This window comes from Coenobita brevimanus, chromosome 8 (genome assembly GCF_032717465.1).
Source record: "Coenobita brevimanus isolate Jiangsu-jjx chromosome 8, ASM3271746v2, whole genome shotgun sequence".
In the NCBI taxonomy this organism is placed as follows: domain Eukaryota; kingdom Metazoa; phylum Arthropoda; class Malacostraca; order Decapoda; family Coenobitidae; genus Coenobita; species Coenobita brevimanus.
In genome coordinates this window covers 41541433-41561832 of record NC_136961.1, presented here as the reverse complement: position 1 = coordinate 41561832, position 20400 = coordinate 41541433, and the positions used below count along the sequence as shown (strand labels likewise).

The following is a 20400-nucleotide window of genomic DNA, read 5'->3' as shown; positions in this document are numbered from 1 at the left end:
CACACTCAGAACAGCCTAGGCTGTATAGAGTAGTTAACGGGTTAAGTGACTGAATGGAGCAGCGAGTGATTTGAGTGTGGATATGCTTCTGGAAGCTGGTCTGAGGTGGGTGAAGGGGGAGGGATGACAGTATTTGTAATTCACTGGGTCGGTCAGGATCACTTGATGGCCGTGATCGTCAGCTTTTTACCCTCCCGGAAGGGAGCTGAGAGCTCATATAGTCCGATCTAAGGGCAAGGCTGTGACCTTCACACATGCACACAATCGTCCCCTTGCTCAAGGGGGACAGTAACCACCCACTTCGTCAGTGAAACTTTTCGCAACCTGAGCGAGGCGCGAACTCCCGTCCACCAGTTGGCAAGCAAGAACGATACCACTGCACCAGCGAGCGGTGTATGATATTGTGTGCTGGGTGTGTTTTTGATGATCCTTGGTGTGGGTGGATGTGCTGCCATGTAATGTAGTGGATGTTGTGGGTTTGTGGAGGCTGCAGCAAGAATCTGGGTGCCTCTCATGTCTAGATGATCCTTGACTTTGAGGACTTTGGTTTCTTGATGTAGGTGGTCTGTGGATGTAGTAGCTGTGCAGCCTGTGATTGTTTTTAGGGCCTTGTTCTGTATGGTCTGTAGAGTGTTGTAGTGTGTTTTGGTGAGGTTAGGATCCCAGGCAGGGCTTGCATAATTCATCACTGAACGTATGTATTGTTTGTAGACTGTGGTGGTAGTTTCTATGTTGTGACCGAATGTTATATGGGCAAGTGACCTCAAGGCATTGAGTCTTGGTGTTATTTTAATTTTTATGTTTGTGATCTATCTATCTATCTATTGCCAGACGCCTCAATCCCGTTTGGGGTGGCCACAAACAAATCGCCTCCAAGTTGCCCTGTCCCCCGCCATTTCAACTCACACACCCCTTTCTCATATACCTCTCCACCCCATCCCTCCATCTCATCCCCTGTTTGTGATGTGTTGTTTAAATGACGTTGATGTATTTTATGGTACACCAAGGATTTTGGGTGTGTGTGTGTGTGTGCTAGGGTAGTGTTGTTTATGGTGAGATGTGGGATATGACTGTGTTCTGCTGTCCAGTTTGTAAGAAGGGTCACTGTAGATTTGGCTGGGGCTATTTTGAGCCTGTTTGTGGTGAACCATTCGTGTAGTGTGTTGAGGTAAGGTTGGAGGATGTGTGCAGCTGTGTTTGCGTTTTGGTGCTTACATGTAAATGTTATATTGTCTGCATAGGAAGCTATGTGTATCTGCGGTGTGTGGGGTGTGAGTATGTCGTGCATGTATAGGTTGAAGAGTGTAGGGTACAGAACAGATCCATGTGGGATGCCATTTGTGAAGTTTCTGATGTTCGAAGACTCACCAGCAAATGTTACATGTGCACTTCTGCTTGCTAAGTAGTTTGCCTGCCATCTTTTTGTGTTATTGTACATGTTTGTGTTGAGTATTTTGTTTGTGAGGTTGTGGCGAGGGATGGCATCAAAAGTTTTGCTGATGTCTAGTGTGACTAGGAGTGTTCTGTGTGGTGGCCTAGCTGAATTCATGCCAGCGAAAACTCTCTGTGTAAGGTCAGTAAGAAGGGTGTTTGTGGAGTGTAGTGGCCTAAACCCATGTTGTGATTGGGCTAGGGGAATGTGATGTGTGACTATGGTCTGTCTTTTTTATGAAGAACATTTGGGCATTGTCCCTCTTGGGAATTTCCTAGGCCACCTCTCTGCCAAACATGTACACCTCTGTCTCATGTCAGCTATTTACTACTTCTAAATGAAGTTTATTTACAGCATATATATATTTAATTATTTAATAAGGCTTTATAGTGTTATAAATGCCCCTTTTTTTTCTTTTAATAACAGTTACTTTTTATAAATACCACAACACTTGGCAATGTTGCTTTCCAACACTGCCACGCTTGTAAGGGTAGAGTGACCGTGTTAATCCAGGTCATTTCCACTCTGGCCGCCACCTGAAATGGATGCTCTTACTCCTGCTACTCGCTCTCGTGTGCTCCACAGTAGAGAAAAAGAACTTATTTACAGCGTAAATAAGTATTTTTCAGAAGAGAAGGCAAACGGGGGACCTATAATTGTTCCCTCAAAAGCTGTTGATTAGGCCTCCTGGGGAAAACCTCTTTAAAAAAAACGCGCCTTGACTTTTACCTCAAAGGTGATGTGGAAAAAAAGTCGAAATTATGTATAGAGAACAAATAAAACGTCATACTTTAAGGAAAGTATCACATTCATAAGAAAAACATAATGTTAACAGACAGGCAGTAACAGAGAGAGAGAGAGAGAGAGAGAGAGAGAGAGAGGAGGGAAAGGGAATGGAGGTAAGGAGGATAGGTGGACAGCGAGGGAGGGAAGTTTGAGAGGCCGGAGATAAGGGAGAAAAGGCAAGACGGAGGGAGGGAAGGAGGGAATGTGGTGGAAATTGAATAGGAGTGCAACAAGACAGTCAGGAGGCTTTTCCTCAACCTCAAAGGTGGTGTGGTAAATAAATCGAAATTATAAACCAAAAATATACCTCACACTTTAAGGAGAAAATCACAGTCGTAATAAAAAATAATGTTAGAGAGACAGACAGACAGACAGAAACAGAGAGTAGGGGGAAAGGTCATAGAGAAAGGGAATGAATAAGAGCACAACAAGACATACAGACAGTCGGTCTGGAGGCTTTTCCTGAAATTCTAAAAATTCATAAAAGTGTATAGACTTTTTATAGAAATAAATCTATAAAAAATGCTATTTCTGTATGCAGAGAGAGAGAGAGAGAGAGAGAGAGAGAGAGAGGAGAGAGAGTGGTGTGCTGGGAGGGAGAGTTGTTATTAGCGCCTTGTTTCTAATCCGATTAAGTTGCCCAGTACAAAGTATGACGGCACTGTGGGATGGGGACTCCCCAGGAGGGATAACGCCCAAACACTCTTCATAAAATAGACGAACGATAGTTGTAGTACAAGTCGTTCAGTGACTTTAGAGGGGGTGCAGGGGAGTGTGATGGGGTTAGTTGGGTTTAGGGATAGTGATGATAATTCCATTCTTCCAGATGTTGGGTATTATGTTGTGTAAGTAGCTGTAGTTTAATATGTTGGTGAGTGCTTGTATGCCTTGTGGTCCAAGGTGTTTAAGATGAATGTTGCTTATGTTGTTTGGTCCACAGGCAGATGAGTACTTAACGTTGCTAATGATGTGCTTCATCTGGTTGTAAGTGAAAGGTGCGTAGTCTGGGTCTGTGGGGAACTGTCTCTTACGTCGGATGATACGTCGGTCTTCGGGATGGGGGTTTAGATGGCTGACTTGTGAAAAGTGATTGATGAGAGTGTTTGCCTGTTTGTTTAAAGGTATGGTGTCTGTTGTTGTGATGGCGACATGTGAGTGTGTAGTGTTGCTGTTAGAGAGTGTGATGCTGTTTAGTGTTTTGTAGAGTTTACTTGTGTTTGTTTTGTGGTCAGGTGTTTGGAAATAATTACTCCAGTTTAGTGTTTGCTGTTCTGATATTTTATTGTTTATTTGAGTGTTGAGTTCTTGTACTTGTTGTATGGTGTCTTGTGTATGGGGTGTTGGGGAGTGTCGCAATGTGTCCCGTTGTCTGATGAGGCCTTGAATTTCTGGCATGAAGTTGGGGTTGTGTCTCTCTCTGTTGCCTCTAGGGATGTTGTCTTTTGTCTGCGTTTTGTATAATTGTATTGAAAGTGTGCACAACAGTGTTGATGTTTGTGATGGGTGTACTGTTTAGTGTTTCGAAATGTTGTTCTGTTTCAGTTGCAAAGGCCTCCCAGTTGGCTTTCTTATAATTAGTGTTTGTGTGTCTGTGGCCAGCTGGTGTGATTCTGGTTTTGGTAATGATGATGACTGGGAGGTGATCAGAACCTAGGGCTTTGACCACTCTCCAGATGTGGTGGGGGCGAGGTTTGGGGAGCAGAAGGTGATGTCTGGGGATGATGGGAGGAAGAGTGCTTGGTGTGGGATATGGGTATGTTGATCTAGATTGTTCAGTATGAAAAGATTATCGATAAGGTGTTTATGGCATTCATGGATCTGGAAAAGCATACGACAAAGTGGACAGAGAAGAATTGTGGAATGATTTGCACATGTATGGTGTAGATGGTAAGCTGTTAGGTGCTGTCAAGAGATTTTGTGATGGTAGTGAAGCATGTGTAAGGGTTAATGGGCATCTAAGTGAATGGTTCACGATTGGTGTGGGCTTGCGACAAGGTTGTGTGATGTCCCCGTGGTTGTTCAGTAAACTGTATATATGGATGGGGTGATGAGAGAGGTAAAAACATGAATAATGGAGAGAAGGATGGCGTTGGTAATGATTGGTGATGGATGGAATATCTTAAATTTTGTGTATGCTGATGATGCAGTGCTGCTTACAAGTACCGGACAAGAACTTGGTAGGCTAGTGCTGAGTTTTGCTGATGTTTGTGACTGTTGATCCTAGAGAGTAAATGTAGATGATACTGTGTTGTTAAGTGAAGACGAAGGGGAGCTGCAAGTCTTGGTGGATGAGTTTGGGAGAGTGTGTAAGAAATGGAATCTAAAAGTGAGTCTAGGGAAGAGTAAAGTTATGGTCTTCGAGAGAGGTGAAGTCAGTGAATGTATTGTGAGGTTGGATGATGAGGAAGTGGAAAATGTTAGTACATTTAAGTACTTGGGTAGTGTGATGAGTAAGGAAGGAAATTTGGAGGGTGAAGTGCTTGAAAGGGTGCAACAAGGAAGAAAGGTTGCTGGTTCCTTGAAGGCAGTGATAAGAAACAGGGAAGTGAGCATGGAAGTGAAAAAGTTATTATATGACAGTATTGTGATACCAACTCTAACGTATGGAAGTGAATCTTGGATGTTGTTGGAGGGACACAAATCAAGAGTGAGAGCAGTGGAAATTCGTTATTTGAGAGGAGCCTGTGGAGTCACATGGAGAGACAGGCTGACAAATGAGGACATAAAGGAGTGTTGTGGTGTGGAAGTGGATGTGATAGGAAGCGTTAGGAGAAACACAGTGAAGTGCTTTGGCCATGTGGAGAGAATGGAGAATGAGAGACTGATGAGGAGAGTGTATGTGAGTGAGGTGGAGGGGGAGGGAGGGAGGGGAAGGCCAAGGATAAGATGGAGAGGTGGAGTGGAGAGGTATATGAGAGAGGGGTGTGTGAATTGGGAGGAGGGCAGTGAAATGGCGGGGGACAGGGTGATGTGGAGACGATTTGTCTGTGGCCATCCCGTACAAGGGATTAAGGCATCTGGCAATAGATAGATAGATAGTAAAGTTATTGAGAGAGAAGGTGACTCCCTGTGCAATGTAACAGTGAATGGAGAGAGACTGGAATTGGTGATGAGTTCAAATATCTGGGTACAGTGAAAGAAAAGAGAGGAAAATATGCAAAAGAAGTTGAAAGTAGAATGACACAAGGAATAAAAGTAGCTGGTGCAATAGCCTTGGTAAGAAACAGAGGCTTGAGTGTTGCAGCTGCAAGAGGCTTACATGGAGTGTTAGTGCCAACTTTAACATATGGATGTGAGACTATGGTGTGGCATGAAAATAAAAAGTCAAGAATAAGAGCAGTGGAGATGGGACTGCTGAGGAATGTATGTGGAGTACGGAGGGTGGATGGGATATGAAAAACTGTAATTTGATTCATGAAAGATGTGGAGTGAGGAAGTCTGTGGATACCAGAATCAAAGAGAGTGTACTGAGGTGGTATGGTCATGTGGAGAGAATAGATAATAATAGAGTGGTGAAAAAGGTATATCTGTGTGAATTTGAAGGAGGGAGGAGGCGAGGTAGGCCAAGGAGAAGGTGGAGAGATATGGTGGATGAGTGTTTCAGGAAGAGTGGTTTGGAAGTCGGTGAGGCTAGGGAACTGACAAGAGATCGAGCTGGCTGGATGAATGTTGTGAGAAGTGTATGATCAGGGATTTGGCACCCCTTTTTAACGTGGCAGCGTCCGGATTGACTCAATCGGATATGTTTATGTGAAGCTACAAAACGTGGTGAATGTTTTTGGCATTTCCAATAGAGCCAGAATTCCAAGGGCTTGAATGATGAGTGAATGGAAGCATGGCCCAGTGGATTGGGCAGATTTGGGCTGTCTGGACATTGCTACTCCTCACTCTGCCTAGGGTGGGAAAGGAGGTCCAGATGATGATGATAGTGAATATATAATACTGTATACTGTACAGTGTAATATTTATGGTGTATATATTATACTGTACAGTATAATATGTATGGTGTATATATATAATGTACATATATAGATACAGTAGAGAGGTAGGTAGATAGATTCTGATTAAAAGAAAGAACTACTTCACAGTACTTTACAAATTTAGTATTTCATCCATACTTTGAATCTTTTGAATTTGCTATAAATCTCTTGGCTGCATATAGCATTCTGGAAATGCTAATTAGTAGACTGCTTTGTGCATATAGGAAGAACCGCATGAAATATTATGACCTTTTCGGTCATCTTTCTTGCCTCCTGCATGCATATGCTTGATGAGTGGGTTGTGAATCATCAGCGTTGAGTGTAAACTTTGTCTGACTAAAATGTTATCGTGTTTGGTCAGGTATAAGTGGGTCAAAATATGTGGTGAAAACACAATTTTTTAGACCAGTTTTCCCACACCATGGACATAGGAAATGTTTAGGGGTGTCACAGCCTAGGGGTGAACCCCTAAAGTCTGCAGTTTGCACAGCTCCCCTCCCCTTGAACTGTGAAAAAAAGGGGTGTTTTTTCAAGTACAGTATTGTAAGTGTCAAAATTTATGGCATATATTTCAAGAGCAAGAATATACACACCCGAAGATGTAAGTTTCGTCCAGATTGACTGAGTAGTTCACACACAGTAGCATGGCATAGAAAATAATAGTTACCCTTCCCAGCCTGGTGAGAGGCAGTACCTTGCAGAAAGTGGCCTCATTATGGTGACTCACCTGTTATGGAAACTATAATATGACTATAATATATCTATAACATAAAGGTATAACACAGCTTTATATGTGAAGAAATATTTCACTTACCGCAGGAAAACATATAATTACAACGCCAAAGGTGTAAAAAAGCACTGGCATAGAGATGTAACCCACAGAAAAATACAATAATGTATGATAAATTTCCAATAATATACATTACATTGGGCTTATAACATGCACATATTACCATACATACACTAGATATTGCTACAATAAAAGCAAAGTCATATTTTAGGTTTTTAAAGTGCAATAAAGTCGGGAAAAGACACCTCATTCGATGCTTCACACGAGGGTGCAGGGGAGTGGCAGAGGAGGAAGATGGAGGGAGGGTGGGGAATTTCCAGAGGGAGGGAGTGTAGATCGTGGAAATATCACCTTTATCTGCACATTCAAGCAGGAAAGAGAAGTGGTGAGGGATACGTCTCTCAGCAACCAAGCCAGGGGGGTCAGGTGAGTGGAGGGGGGGGGGCAGGAGGGGAGTCACTTCTACAGCCAAACCTCACCTCAGTGCTCTAGTGGCAGTAGGAAGGGTAGAAAGAGTGGGATATGTCATATAAGGCATCGACTGAGGGGGTAGGCAGAAGGAGAGAGAGGATGGGGGGGGCTCACCCCCCACTCTGTTGGTGGGTTGGAGCCCTTCTCCCTCCTTCTCAACTCATAGCTGGGGTGATCTTAGAGCTGGTTGCATCAAGTAAGCAGCAGGAAAATTTGAATGCAGTTTTTTTATTGCAATTGCTCTACTGGGCTTTTTAGGCCAGGGTGTTAAAGTAACACAAACCCCCACAGGGCCATTTAGGATGTTAGAGGTAAATATTTATCAATAGGCATTGCAGGTAAATAATCATAGAGCATCATACTGCTTATTCAAAATATTCAGCGCTATGATTCATTTAGAAAGTTAGTTTCCAGGGGATTCATACCTGGTTTTTTGGCAGAACTATCTGAAAGCTACTTGGTCAGTTTGTGCTCATGTACCTTTCTCATTCAGTTATTTCTTCTTCCATCTCCACCAGTATACTACTCCACTCCCTTCTTCCGTACCATATACAGTATGCCCTTGCTCTTTCAACAGTTGCTGGCCTCAGTTTCCCTCCTTAAGACTTCCATTTGCTATCCTAGTGTGCATTCTTTGAATGTGTATTTCTTTGTCCATTGAGGAAATTCACATTTCACTCATATAGTCCTGTTTTCCATACCAGGCTGCCCATATTTCTGTTATTTACACCATCCATCATATGCCTGTACTCCTTAATGACTGGTTGGTCAGGAAAGTATATTATGTGGGAATTGATTTAAAGGTCCTGGGCTGGGGACACCTTAAGATGTCCACAACTGGATTGGAACTGCATACCATATTGTCTCTGGAGAGAAATCCATCCATCCATCCATCCATCATCTAATCCTACGTTGCCCCATGAGGAGCGTAGGAGCCCGGGGCTAGGAAAGTTGGTCCTGGCATTTAAGATGAGAGTGACCAGCCTCACTCATCCCTGAGTGGCATTACATGAGCAATAACCCCAACCACCCCTTGGATATAAACCTTCACCGGCTCAATCCGATTGGAGCACCTTTATTACCCACTAAACCACCAGGAGCCAAAATTTGGTTATATGGTTAGCACCCAGCATAGTAAATGGTTTCCTGGTGTACAGGAAACAGTTTGGCTTATCACTCAGTGTAGAGTCACCCACAGGCAGAAGGAAGAGGAAAGAATGAACGAAAGAAAGACACAAGAGGGAGTGTAAAGTCTCCTGCATGCAGAAGAAAGAGGAAAGAATGAAGGAAAGAAAGACAGAGGAGGATGGATGGAAAGAAGGATTGAGGAGAGGAAAGGGCAGACACCCGAGAGCAGCACTACATCAAGTGAGTGGATGGTGAGCACCCCCACCTACCACCATCTGGAGAGAAATATGTTTGAATAAATGAGATTCACTAGATCAGTTCTGATTATAGTAATTTTATCCCAACCTAGCCTGAAATTTTTGTCCTTTTGGAACATTTTTCATGTTGCTCTGTGGCAGATAAAGATCATAATACAACACTAAATTCTTTCCATAGCACTTCATGACCAGCTTGACAGTCTAGTGTTAATCCCTTGCTATAGCACATCAGTAAAGATGGAGAAAGAACAATTTTAGGCCAGCAAAACGGTATCGTTACTATTTCAGCCATTTGGCACCTTGTTCACAGCAATCTCTTCTTAATTATTTTCTTTTACTATTGTACATTGGACAGTATGATGGCAATGGACATTCCCAAGGAGGTTCAGCACTTTAGTAACAATTTTTAATTCATCATCATCATCTTCCTAACAGTGCCCCGCAAGATGCAGGCTATTCCCATCTTTGTTCACATCATTGTCTACATGCACTTACTGCTTTTGAGGTGTAGTCACCACAATTTCACTAACCTGACATTTAATATCTTCATCCCTTACACTTTGAAATGTGTTCCCGTAGGATGACTACATGGAAGCATTAACTCGGTTACACCAAACAGTGCTAAGGGCACACAAGGTCAACCCACATCTGAAATTTGAGGTCTTCATACACAAGGTGGATGGACTGTCAGATGACACCAAAATAGAAACTCAGCGTGACATACACCAACGTGCAAATGATGAGCTTATTGATGCAGGTGAGGGGATATTTGGCCTTATGTGGTAGAGTTCCAGTTTTAAGTGGAAATTTTATTAGATGGGAAAGTTTGAGGGTTAATTGCTGTGATATTTTGAAAGGTTTAGTGTCCAAATTGTTGTGTTAAATTTTTTTTCTTAGTTTGGCCTGATTGGTCAGAAATAACAACCCCTCTCCTCAAGTCTTTTCCCAGTGCCTGAGTGTTTTAATGTTAACCCATTTAGTAGAATAATTTTAAATTTACTCATGCCTCTTCTAGAGAACTTTAACATATAGAAGACCTTTTTGTTAAGCAGTTAATGAATGCCATATCTGATTGTTTCATGTAAAAAACTCTTCTTAGCCACAAATAATAATATTAATCTTCTTAATAGAGTGGATGGGAAATTGTTGAATGCTGTGAAGAGTATGTACGAAGGAGCTAGGGCTACGGTGCGAGTGGTTGGTGAGCTGAGTGAATTTTTTTATCTTAATGTGGGACTGAAACAGGGTTGTGTGATGTCTCCATGGCTGTTTAATATATACATGGATGGGGTTGTAAAGGAGGTGCAGGGTAGAGCAGTGGATGTGGGGGTGGTTCTAATGAATGAGGGTGAGATTTGGAAGCTTCCGGTGTTGCTGTTTGCTGATGATACAGTATTGTTGAGTGAAGATGAATGGGAGTTGCAAGGTTTGGTGAATGAATTTGGGACAGTGTGTAGGAGGAGGAAGCTGGAAGTTAATGTAAACAAAAGTAAAGTTATGGTGTTTGAGAGGAATGAAGTCACAGAATGTACAGTGAGGTTGGATGGTGAGGATATGGAGAGTGTGAGTGCATCCAAGTACTTGGGTAGTGTGATGAGTAAGGATGGAACTTTGGGGGATGAAGTACGTGAAAGGGTACAGCAGGGAAGGAAGGTTGTTGGTTCACTGAAAGCAGTGATGAGAAATAGGGAGGTGAGTATGGAAGTTAAGAAGTCACTGCATGATAGTATTGTGATCCCTACCCTGACGTATGGAAATGAGGCGTGGACCTTGCAAGAGGGGAACAAGTCAAGAGTGAGAGCAGTGGAAATGAGTTACTTGAGAGGAGCATGTGGAGTGACATGGAGGGACAGGACGAAGAAGTGAAGGAACGTTGTGGGGTGGATGTGGATGTGGTTGAGAAGATTAGGAGAAATACACTGAGGTGGTTTGGACATGTGGAGAGAATGGAGAAGGCAAGACTGACTAAGAGAGTGTATGTAGGTGAGGTGGAGGGAGGGAGAGGGAGGGGTAGACAGAGGATGAGGTGGAGGGATGGAGTTGAGAGGTATATGAGGGAGGGGGGGGTGAGTTGGGGGGAGGGTAGTCAAATGGTGGGTGACAGAGCGACTTGGAGGCGTTTTGTCTGTGGCCACCCTTTGTGGGATTAGGGCGTCGGGCTATAGATAGATAGATAGATTCTTAGCCAAGGTATTAGATATAAAAAAAAAAATCAGGCTAAAAGGGTATGGCAGTGTAGGACAATGGGAGTGAGGTGATGATCCATTTGATGACTCATTTACAATACAGTAATTTGCTTTAATATCAGGATATTGCGTGGAATCTTTCTCTTGCAACTTATGGATCTGATTTGCCAGTTTCAGAATAATTACATTTTATTTGTGTGCAATATATTTGGGTACATTATCTTTCCTTATTCCTGGTTTATACCTGTCCCTAGCCTTAAGTGGGGGGGGGGGGAATGGAAAGGATGATGATGATGATGATGATGATATTTTGTTTCAGGTATGGAGCAGATCCACTTAAGCTTTTACCTGACATCCATTTATGACCACAGTATATTTGAAGCATTTAGCAAAGTGGTCCAGAAATTGATACCTCAGCTGCCTACCCTAGAAAACTTACTCAACATATTAATATCGGTGAGTTCATTCGTAATGTACGAGAGTTTATTATTTTGATGTTATTCTTTTGAGTGATGTTTAAAATTCATAACTGCTGTAGTAGCAGTGGAGAGGAGCCTTCCCACATTGCTATGGGTGGAGAGAAGCAGATGTTACTCCTGCCTGGGAACAGAACCTCTTCATCCTGCTCTGCATCCTGTGAGGAGAACCCTGGTCCAGCCTGACAGGGCACCATCTCACATGTGGGGCTAATCACTCTCTGTGCCATGTTTTGCAGTAAGAGAAATGACACTCCAGCTGTCATTTCCCCACTTCTCACATTCACTAAAGACATCAAGAGCACTCTTGGTCCCCAAACATGATACATATGCATTTTTTGCTCCCCACACGTCACAGGCTCAAGACATACCATATTTCGTGGCATATAAGATGCTGCAGTGTGAAAGATGCATCCCGATTCTTGAATGGCAGTTTTGAGAAAAAAAAGTTTGTCTAGACCAAGACTACAGAAAGGTTGCTTGATAGTAGTTTTAACTCGAACACACTCACCTTTTAGAATCTCTATTCACTACTGTTGATCAGTGATTGGTTTCTTATGTTTATGCAAACTGTACAAGAAAAGTAAACAAAAAGCCCCTTCTGTGCAAAAAGTTAGTTCCATGATGCCTTGTTGACACTGTGTTCAAGAACTGTCCCGTTTCTTTCATACAGTACTGTGAGAATTAATGTTCATCTCCATTGAACTATAATTATTATGTATCAGTATATAGCAGTGAATACTATTTTTCTTTAAATGAATTGAAAACTCAATAAAATCTGTTCATTCATTCATTTAAGAAAATATAAAGGCCATTAAAAGTACAAATACACTTTATCTCCAAATCAGTTGCTTGTATGTATACTAAAATCACAAACAGCACGAATGGAGTTTTTAAAAAATCAAGTACAGTGAGTATTTACAGCATTTTGTTTACCTTAAAAGGACCCCGTACTTGTCAGACTGATACTCAACACCTCCGATGTTACAGTATTTTCCCAGATTCAGGCTCGACTCAGTCTAACATGAGACTACTGTAACCTGCCCTTGATGTCTCATTACTTATAAACAACACATTCATTTCCTTAGCTAAAATAATATACTATAACAAACAAACCAAACGAAATACAGCACTAGTCTTTTCTGCTCAGCTGACTGGCAAAATACAAATGTGCCCTTCAACAATACTTTGTCACGATCACAAATTATGCACTTTCACTAACCTTTGAGTACCTCTACAAAATATAGAAATGTAGCACTTGTATATACTCATCATTTGAGAGGAGCTTGTAGAGTCACATGGAGAGACAGACTGACAAATGAGGAAATGAAGGAGCATTGTGGTGTGGATAAGGATGTGATAGAAAGTGTTAGGAGAAATCCATTGAGGTGGTTTGGCCACATGGAGAGAATGGAGAGCGAGAGACTGACGAGGAGAGTGTATGTGAGTGAGGTGGAGAGGGGTAGAGGGAGGGGAAGGCAAAGGATGAGATGTAGGGATGGAGTGGAGAGGTATATGAGAGAGGCGGGTGTGAGCTGGGAGCAGGGCAGTGAAATGGTGGGGGACAGGGTGACATGGAAGCACTTTGTTTGTGGCCACCCCATATGGGATTAACACATCTGGCAGTAGATAGATAGATAGACCTGTACACATTATACAAAAAGCAAATTACAGTGCAGTACAGTTGAAGTTCAATATAGTGAGGATGTTTGGGAATAGGGTATACAGCTTTCTTTTCCTTCTGTCCTTGTTTTCGGTCCCTCACTGTCAGCTATGTTTGCCTTACAACATCAACAATTAGCAAGGCATACTTAACTGGTCAGAATTTGTTCAGAATTTACTACAAACAGTTATTCACCTCAAAACGTATCGAGTATATACAGTATCGTGAAAACACCCACTGTTATCCCTTGGTAACACCGCTGCCTCCCAATTGCTAGGCTTGCACGCACACACACACACACACACACACACACACACACACACACACACACACACACACACACACACACACACACACACACACACACACACACACACACACACACACACACACACACACACACACACACACTTGAGAGGAGTACAAGCAGGTAAGAAATGAATATGTAAGGGTGTAGGAAGAAGAAGAAAGGAAATAAGAAAAAGATATTGTAATTAAATGTGAAAAACAACCAAAACTATTTTATAGGTTTGTAAATGCTAAAGTGAAAGTTAAGGACAGTATAATACAATTGAGGGATGGAGATGAAACTTACGAAAGAGAAGAAGAATTGTGCGAAATAATGAACAAGAAGCTGCAATCAGTTTATGTGTTGGAAGAGGAATTTAGGGAACCTGAAATGGAACCCAGGATGACGGGGAATGGCAGAATTTACGGTTGACATGAATGAGGTGCTGCCGCTGATGAGGGATTTGGATGTGAGAAAGGCATTGGGACCAGATGGTGTGGCTGGCTGGATCCTGAAGGAATGTGCAGACCAGTTAGTTTGGCCTGTTTATGCCGTCGTCAAGACCTCGTTGGAAAATGGACAGTTACCTAAAGATTGGAAAAGAGCAAGTTTTGTGCCAATCTTCAGGGGAGGAGATAGGGAAGATCCACTCAGTTACAGACCTGTATCACTTACTGGTATTGTTTGTAAAATCTGTGAGATAATTATTAGAAAAAGATGGATGCCCAGAGTTGGGGGGGGGGGGAATCTACCACTAGCTCTCCCCCTTGCTTCAGCATACTCTCCAGTACAAGTTTCTCTTACTGTCAACACCTGACTACATGCACATTACACACTACAGTACATTTCCTATTCAAGATTCAAAAAATGGCATTGTTTACCCAAGCCTTGGAGTCCCTGTAGGGAGGGGGGGAGGAACAAATGTCCCCACCATCTGCCTCTTTCTTGGTGACGAGCCAACGAGTTGCCTGGAACCACTGTCTAACTCACATCTTCTTCATTTCTGCAACATCCGTGGCCTTTCCTTTAACTTTCTCTCTGTTGAGCACCACCTCTCCTCCTGTAAACCACACCTTCTCTTAACTGGAACTCAGCTGTCTGAGACAACTGATAGCAAACCCTCCTCTTTATCCTCCTACTTCTCCATACTCATTTCAGAGCCAAAGGTGGCTGTTATGTACATGTACTCAATGACTTATCTTGCTCTCGTGTTCCTGAACTTTATTTTTTCTTCAAATTCTCTACTTTTGGCTTCGGCTCTCCTGCCATTCATTGCCTTAATATATCTGTGCTGGTTACTTATCCCCTAATTCTACTGACTGAAAAATTCTTCATCTATCTTACTTCTACAATGGAACACATCCAATCCATTTCTCTTTTCTCTGAAATCTCCATTCTAGAAGATTCAATGTTCACCACTACCTTTGGCTATCCTCTACTTTCACTGATCCACCTGGTGAACAGAAGCCTACCTGTATCCCTTACCACCTTGGAGAAAGTTCCAACATACTTGACCTTTTCCTTAAAACTAATCATTCTGCTTATGCTGTTAATCTTTCCTCTCCATTGGGCTCCTCTGATCACAACTTTATTACCTTATCCTGTCGTATTACTCCAGTACAACCTGTGGACCCTCCAAAGAAACGTCAGTTGTGGCACCTTGAGCTGCTAATTGGGAGGCCGTTAGGCAGTACTTCTTTGATTTTCCTAGGAATGAATATTGCTTCCATGGCTGGGAGCCATCTGATTGTGCCTTGCTCATTACTTAGGTAATTCACGCATGAAAGCATACATTCCTTTCTCATATCCTTTGGCTGATGCAAAAAAAACCTTGGTTTAATCATGCTTGTTCTAATGCTGTCCACAACAAGGAGAGGGCCTACAAAAGGTACTGGAGGCAACCCACCCCAGAATCACATCTTTTTTCATGTTTCTGCCTGGAATCGTGCTAAGTCAGTTCTTCGCTCTGCAAAAAATAATTTCATCCATACTAAATGCTCTCAACTCTCCAACTCGAATTCTTCCTGCTCCTTTTGGCATCTTGCCAAAAACCTTTCTAACTATTTACCTATCATCTTTCTGTCCTCTTTTCCACTCTGATGGCTCTGTAGCTATTTCTTCTACTGATAAAGCAGATCTCTTCGCTCAGACTTTCTCCTCCAATTCCACCGTAGATGATTCCAGTGCTGTTCCTCCATCACTTCCTCCATCTGACTTTCTCATGACTGACATTTAAATTTCTTCAGTTGATGTATTTTCTGTCATCACTGGCCTCAATACTAACAAGGCATATGGGCCTGATGGGGCCCCTGCTATTGCCTCAAGAACTGTGCTTCAGTGCTTACACCCTGCCCAGGTAAACTCTTTCTCCTTTGTCTATCAACTTGTACTTTTCCTTCTTACTGGAAGTTTGCTATCAGTCAACCTGTCCCAAAGAAGGGTGACCATTCACAACCCTCTAACTATCGCTCAGTTGCTTTAACATCCTGTGTGTCAAAAGTTTTCGAGTCTATTCTTAACAGAAAGAATTTTAAAGCATCCTTCCTATCACATCCTTCATTCCGATCGTTAGTATGGGTCCGTCGGGGACGCTCCACCGGCGATCTTCTCACCTTCCTTTAAGACTCCTGGTCATCCTCCTTTCAGGACTTAGGTGAAAGCTTTGCCATTGCACTTGACATCTCAAAGACTTTTGATTGAGTCTGGCATAAATCTTTAATTTCCAAACTGCCCTCTTATGTTTTCTATCCTTCTATCTGTGCCTTCATCTATAGCTTCCATTCTAATCGCTTTATAGCTGCTGTTATAGATGGCCACTGTTCTTCTAGATCTATCAACAGTGGTGTTCCTCGGGGCTCTATTCTGTCACCAACTCTCTTCCATTTATTCATCAATGACCTTCTGAGCTGTACATCTAACCCTGTCCACCCATAAGCTGATGATTCCACCCTTCACCTTTCTATTCGGTTCCTGCAACATCTATCTCAGCAATTACTTCAGCAAACAAGGGTTGAGGCTATGGCACACCTAGTGTCTGACCTGGCTCTTATCTCTGACTGGGGTAAAAGTAATCTTGTTTTTTCATCCATTCATTCATTGCCAGACGCCATGTATCCCAGACGGGGTGGCCAAGGGCTTTGAGTTAATTGTTTTACAGGGAGGGGCACTAATCCTCCACCAACCCCACTTGACGTTTTTAATGCATCAAAGACACAGTTCCTACACCTATCAACCTGACAGAATCTTCCGCAGGAGTACCCACTAATATTTGATAATATCCAGCTCAATCCTGCATCATCTTAAACCCATTGTGTCCGGCATATATTTCCACCAACCCTTCTCCCAGCTGGGCATTTCAGAGAAAATCACCTTTTTTTAAACCTTCATACTTCAGCTAATACTTAAACAAAAATAAAAACCTAAGTGTCATAATGCTCATCAATCCTTCGACTTCAAGCTGATTGCATCAGATTGTCCGTGAAGTGTGTTTAGTCAGAGAGAGTGATTGGGAAAATGGGACAACTTTTTTTTTTTTTTTTTTTCCTGTGTCTGTGTATGTGGCTGACGTGCAGTGGTATAACTAAAGCTTATACTAGCCTTCTCCTACTACTGCTACCACTATTACTACTACTACTATTATTACCACTACTGTACTACCATTACTACTACCACTACTATTACTACCCTACCACTACTACTACTGTTACCACCACTACTGCTACTACTACTACTACCCTACTACTACTACTGTTATGACTGCTACCCAACTACTACTACTATTACTACTACTACAAACTACTACCCCTACATAAAATCTAAATAATAATATTGTGAACAAAATACTTATCCACATACTATCCATAATCCACTGTATTTTCCACTATAACAAAAACTTTTTTCATGTGATTTGTACTTTTTCATCATAACAAATATGTACACACACGAAAACTTTCAGTAAAAAATAAGGCACTGATTTCATCATGAAACAAACTTTCTGCTTCCATTATTCACATAAATATCCACTGTGTTGGTGCAAGGCTTGCCCTACCATGCTTCCTTCTCCCTTCCTCCTCCACCTTCTCCTTTTCTCCACTCCACTATATTTTCTACTAACAATTTTTTTCCTGTAATTTGAACTTTTTCATCATAACAAATATGCACACACACAAAAACTTTCAGTAAAAAATAAGGCACTGAGTTCATCATGAAACAAACTTTCTGCTTCCATTATTCACATAAAATTTAATATACAGAGCACTAGTGCGAGGCTTGCCCTATCCCGCGTCCTCATTCCTCCCTCCTCCACCTCCTCCCTTCCTCCACTCTCTACCTCTTCTTCCATCTCCTCATCCATGCCAGTATCCCTCTCTCCAGGATTGTCAATACCCTCTGAACCATTTCCATCATCGGAAATAGCAGATGAACATACAGCGGGAAGGGATGGGCGCACAGTGGAGGACTCACATGATCCACCCTCCTCATCCAGCGCTTGAAGATCGACACTCATCATGGCGGTCGCTTTCCTCAGAGGAATGGTCACTTTCTCCACTCACAGTTGGTGATAATGTCACCTTGAGTTCTCTCCCTATCGCACTATCACTAAGGTCTTTTCTTTTCTGGCCTTTGGACTTAATTGGTGTTGAAGTTGGCAGCTGCAGCTACACAGCTGAGGATCCAGACACAGGGAAAAATTTTTGCATAGGTCTATCCACTACGGAGGTAAGCGGGTAACTGGAGCGTGATTCGGATGCATGCAGGAGGGTTGCCAGCGGCTACGTGTGATAAAAACAGCTCATGGAATATTCAAACAATGCCACAAAACACTACATCATGTATACATGCCACCCGGACGTCCCCGGTACGTCACGTAGACATGACACCTGGACACCGCGGGTCAAACATACTTGGGGTTTCATTCTCTCAGGATTTATCTTGGAAAGATCATATTACGTCTGTAGAATCTGCTTCCGATGGATTTGGTGCGCTAAGCCAACTCTGTACCTTCTTTACCCTTGCACAGCTGTTGACTTTATACACAGGTTTTATTTGCCCCTGTGCAGAGTACAACTGTCATGTGGGGAGTCTTCCCACATACGGCACTTCTCGAAAAGGTGGAGTCAAAGGCTTTTCGTCTCATTACTATCCACCTCTTACTGGCCCCCTTCAGCCTCTATCACTTTACTGCACTGTTGCATCTTGTATCTCTTTTTTTATTGCTTCTTCACTGGTCATTCTTCCTCTGAACTATCTGCTTGCATCCCTTCACCTCTGCACGTAGCACCGATCAAGCAACAATCTCTCATCCCTTTTCTGTCCATCTCTGTTACGCAAGAGTTAACTGTTACTTCCAGTCCTTCATTTATGCAACAGATCAACTGTAGAACCATCTCCCTCCGTCTGTATTTCCTACTTCTTATGATCTCTAGTGTTTCAAACACAGTGTGTCCAGTCGTCTTGAAATGAACAGATCTTGAATTTGGCTGTCTGGTGTATTGTCTTTGTTTTTTTCTTGGAAGGAACAGTTTGTGGGCTACTTGCCTTTGGTTCCTTCTTCCTTGCATTACAAAAGAAAAAACAAAATCACCACACACTCCATCGATTCCTGAGGCATTCTCCATTGTGACTTTCTTGATTGCTTCCACTACTTCCATCCTACTGATTTCTTCCTCTCTTCTCACATCCCTCCTTCTGCCAGCCATTCTCCAGCCATTTATGCAGTACTTGCATTACTTTCATTCTCTATGTTCAACAATTCCTTAAAGTGTTCTCTCCATTTGCTTACTTTTTTACCCTTCTCCATGAGCAATGTACCATTTTTATCTGTCACTCCCTGACTAACTTCTTTATCACCCAGTCTAACTCTCTTAACCTCTTTACAGAACATTTTCTTACATTCCCTCCACTTTACATTCAGATTCCTCCCATATTTCTCATCCAGTCTCTTCATACTCTTTCTGATTAATCTTTTCACCTCTCTGTTTCTTTCTACATATAACTTTCATTTTCATCTCTCAGCTACCTCCATGCCCTTGTTTCTCATCCAGTAACTATATGCTTTCTTCTCTTGAGCCACAGCCTGTCTCACCTCTTCATTCCACCATGCTGTTCCTTGCACCCCATTCTGTCTTCTCTTCACCCCACAGACCACCTCACATGCTGCACAGATTTCTTTTGTGAAAATCTTGCACACACCATCCATGTCCTCCATCTTCTCCATATCATATTTACCCAATTGCTCCTTCACTTCTCACTTATAGTCTGCCTTTTTTCCATCCTCTTGCAACCCTTCTACCCTCTGTGTATGAGCTACTTCAGCCAAATTATAAGAAAAACATTCCACACCAGGTACCAGTCACCTTTGGTTCAAGTGTATTGTGCAGCTAAGCCCTTTTTAGATTAACCTGGTGTAAGATTGTGTGAGCTATGTAAAATAAGCTGCAACAGGAGAAAATTGTGGTCCAAGTTAGTGTAGAAAACTATATTACTGTATCATATATTAATGTTTAATAATTTACCCTATTCCATTACAGAACTCTGGAATTGAGAAGGCCTTCTTGTTTGACGTCCTGTCCAAGATCTACATTGCCACTGATTCCTCTCCAGTAGACATGCAAAGTTATGAGCTGTGCTGTGAGATGATTGATGTTGTTATTGACATCTCAGACATATATGGGTAATATTTAGCATTTCACACCAGTTATATACAAGTGTGAATGGTAATATTGATACAGTTGTTTGGGCAAGCAATTATGAAACTTACACAGTGTTCCGAGAAGTTTGTTGGGCTCCACAAATCAATAAAGGGGTTTCAGGTCATTATTCACTTTACTATATTTATGAAGTATGTTGATATTTTTGTTCACAAGCGCACCTTACTATCATTGGCCATGGTACCTACTTTACCCCTTCTGTTCACAAGGGGTCATAATATGCCAATGTTAG

General features: G+C 42.2%; 1 protein-coding gene across 1 annotated transcript in view; it reads left to right on the top strand.

The window, feature by feature from the left end:
• Nucleotides 1–20400, top strand: part of RagC-D (Ras-related GTP binding C/D) — a 70029-nt gene that overhangs the window by 33350 nt on the left and 16279 nt on the right. Inside the window, exons 4-6 of the mRNA XM_080276929.1 lie at nucleotides 9424–9601; nucleotides 11350–11486; nucleotides 19989–20131. Coding sequence (XP_080133055.1) covers nucleotides 9424–9601; nucleotides 11350–11486; nucleotides 19989–20131 — 458 coding nt within the window. The remainder of the gene's footprint in view (nucleotides 1–9423; nucleotides 9602–11349; nucleotides 11487–19988; nucleotides 20132–20400) is intronic.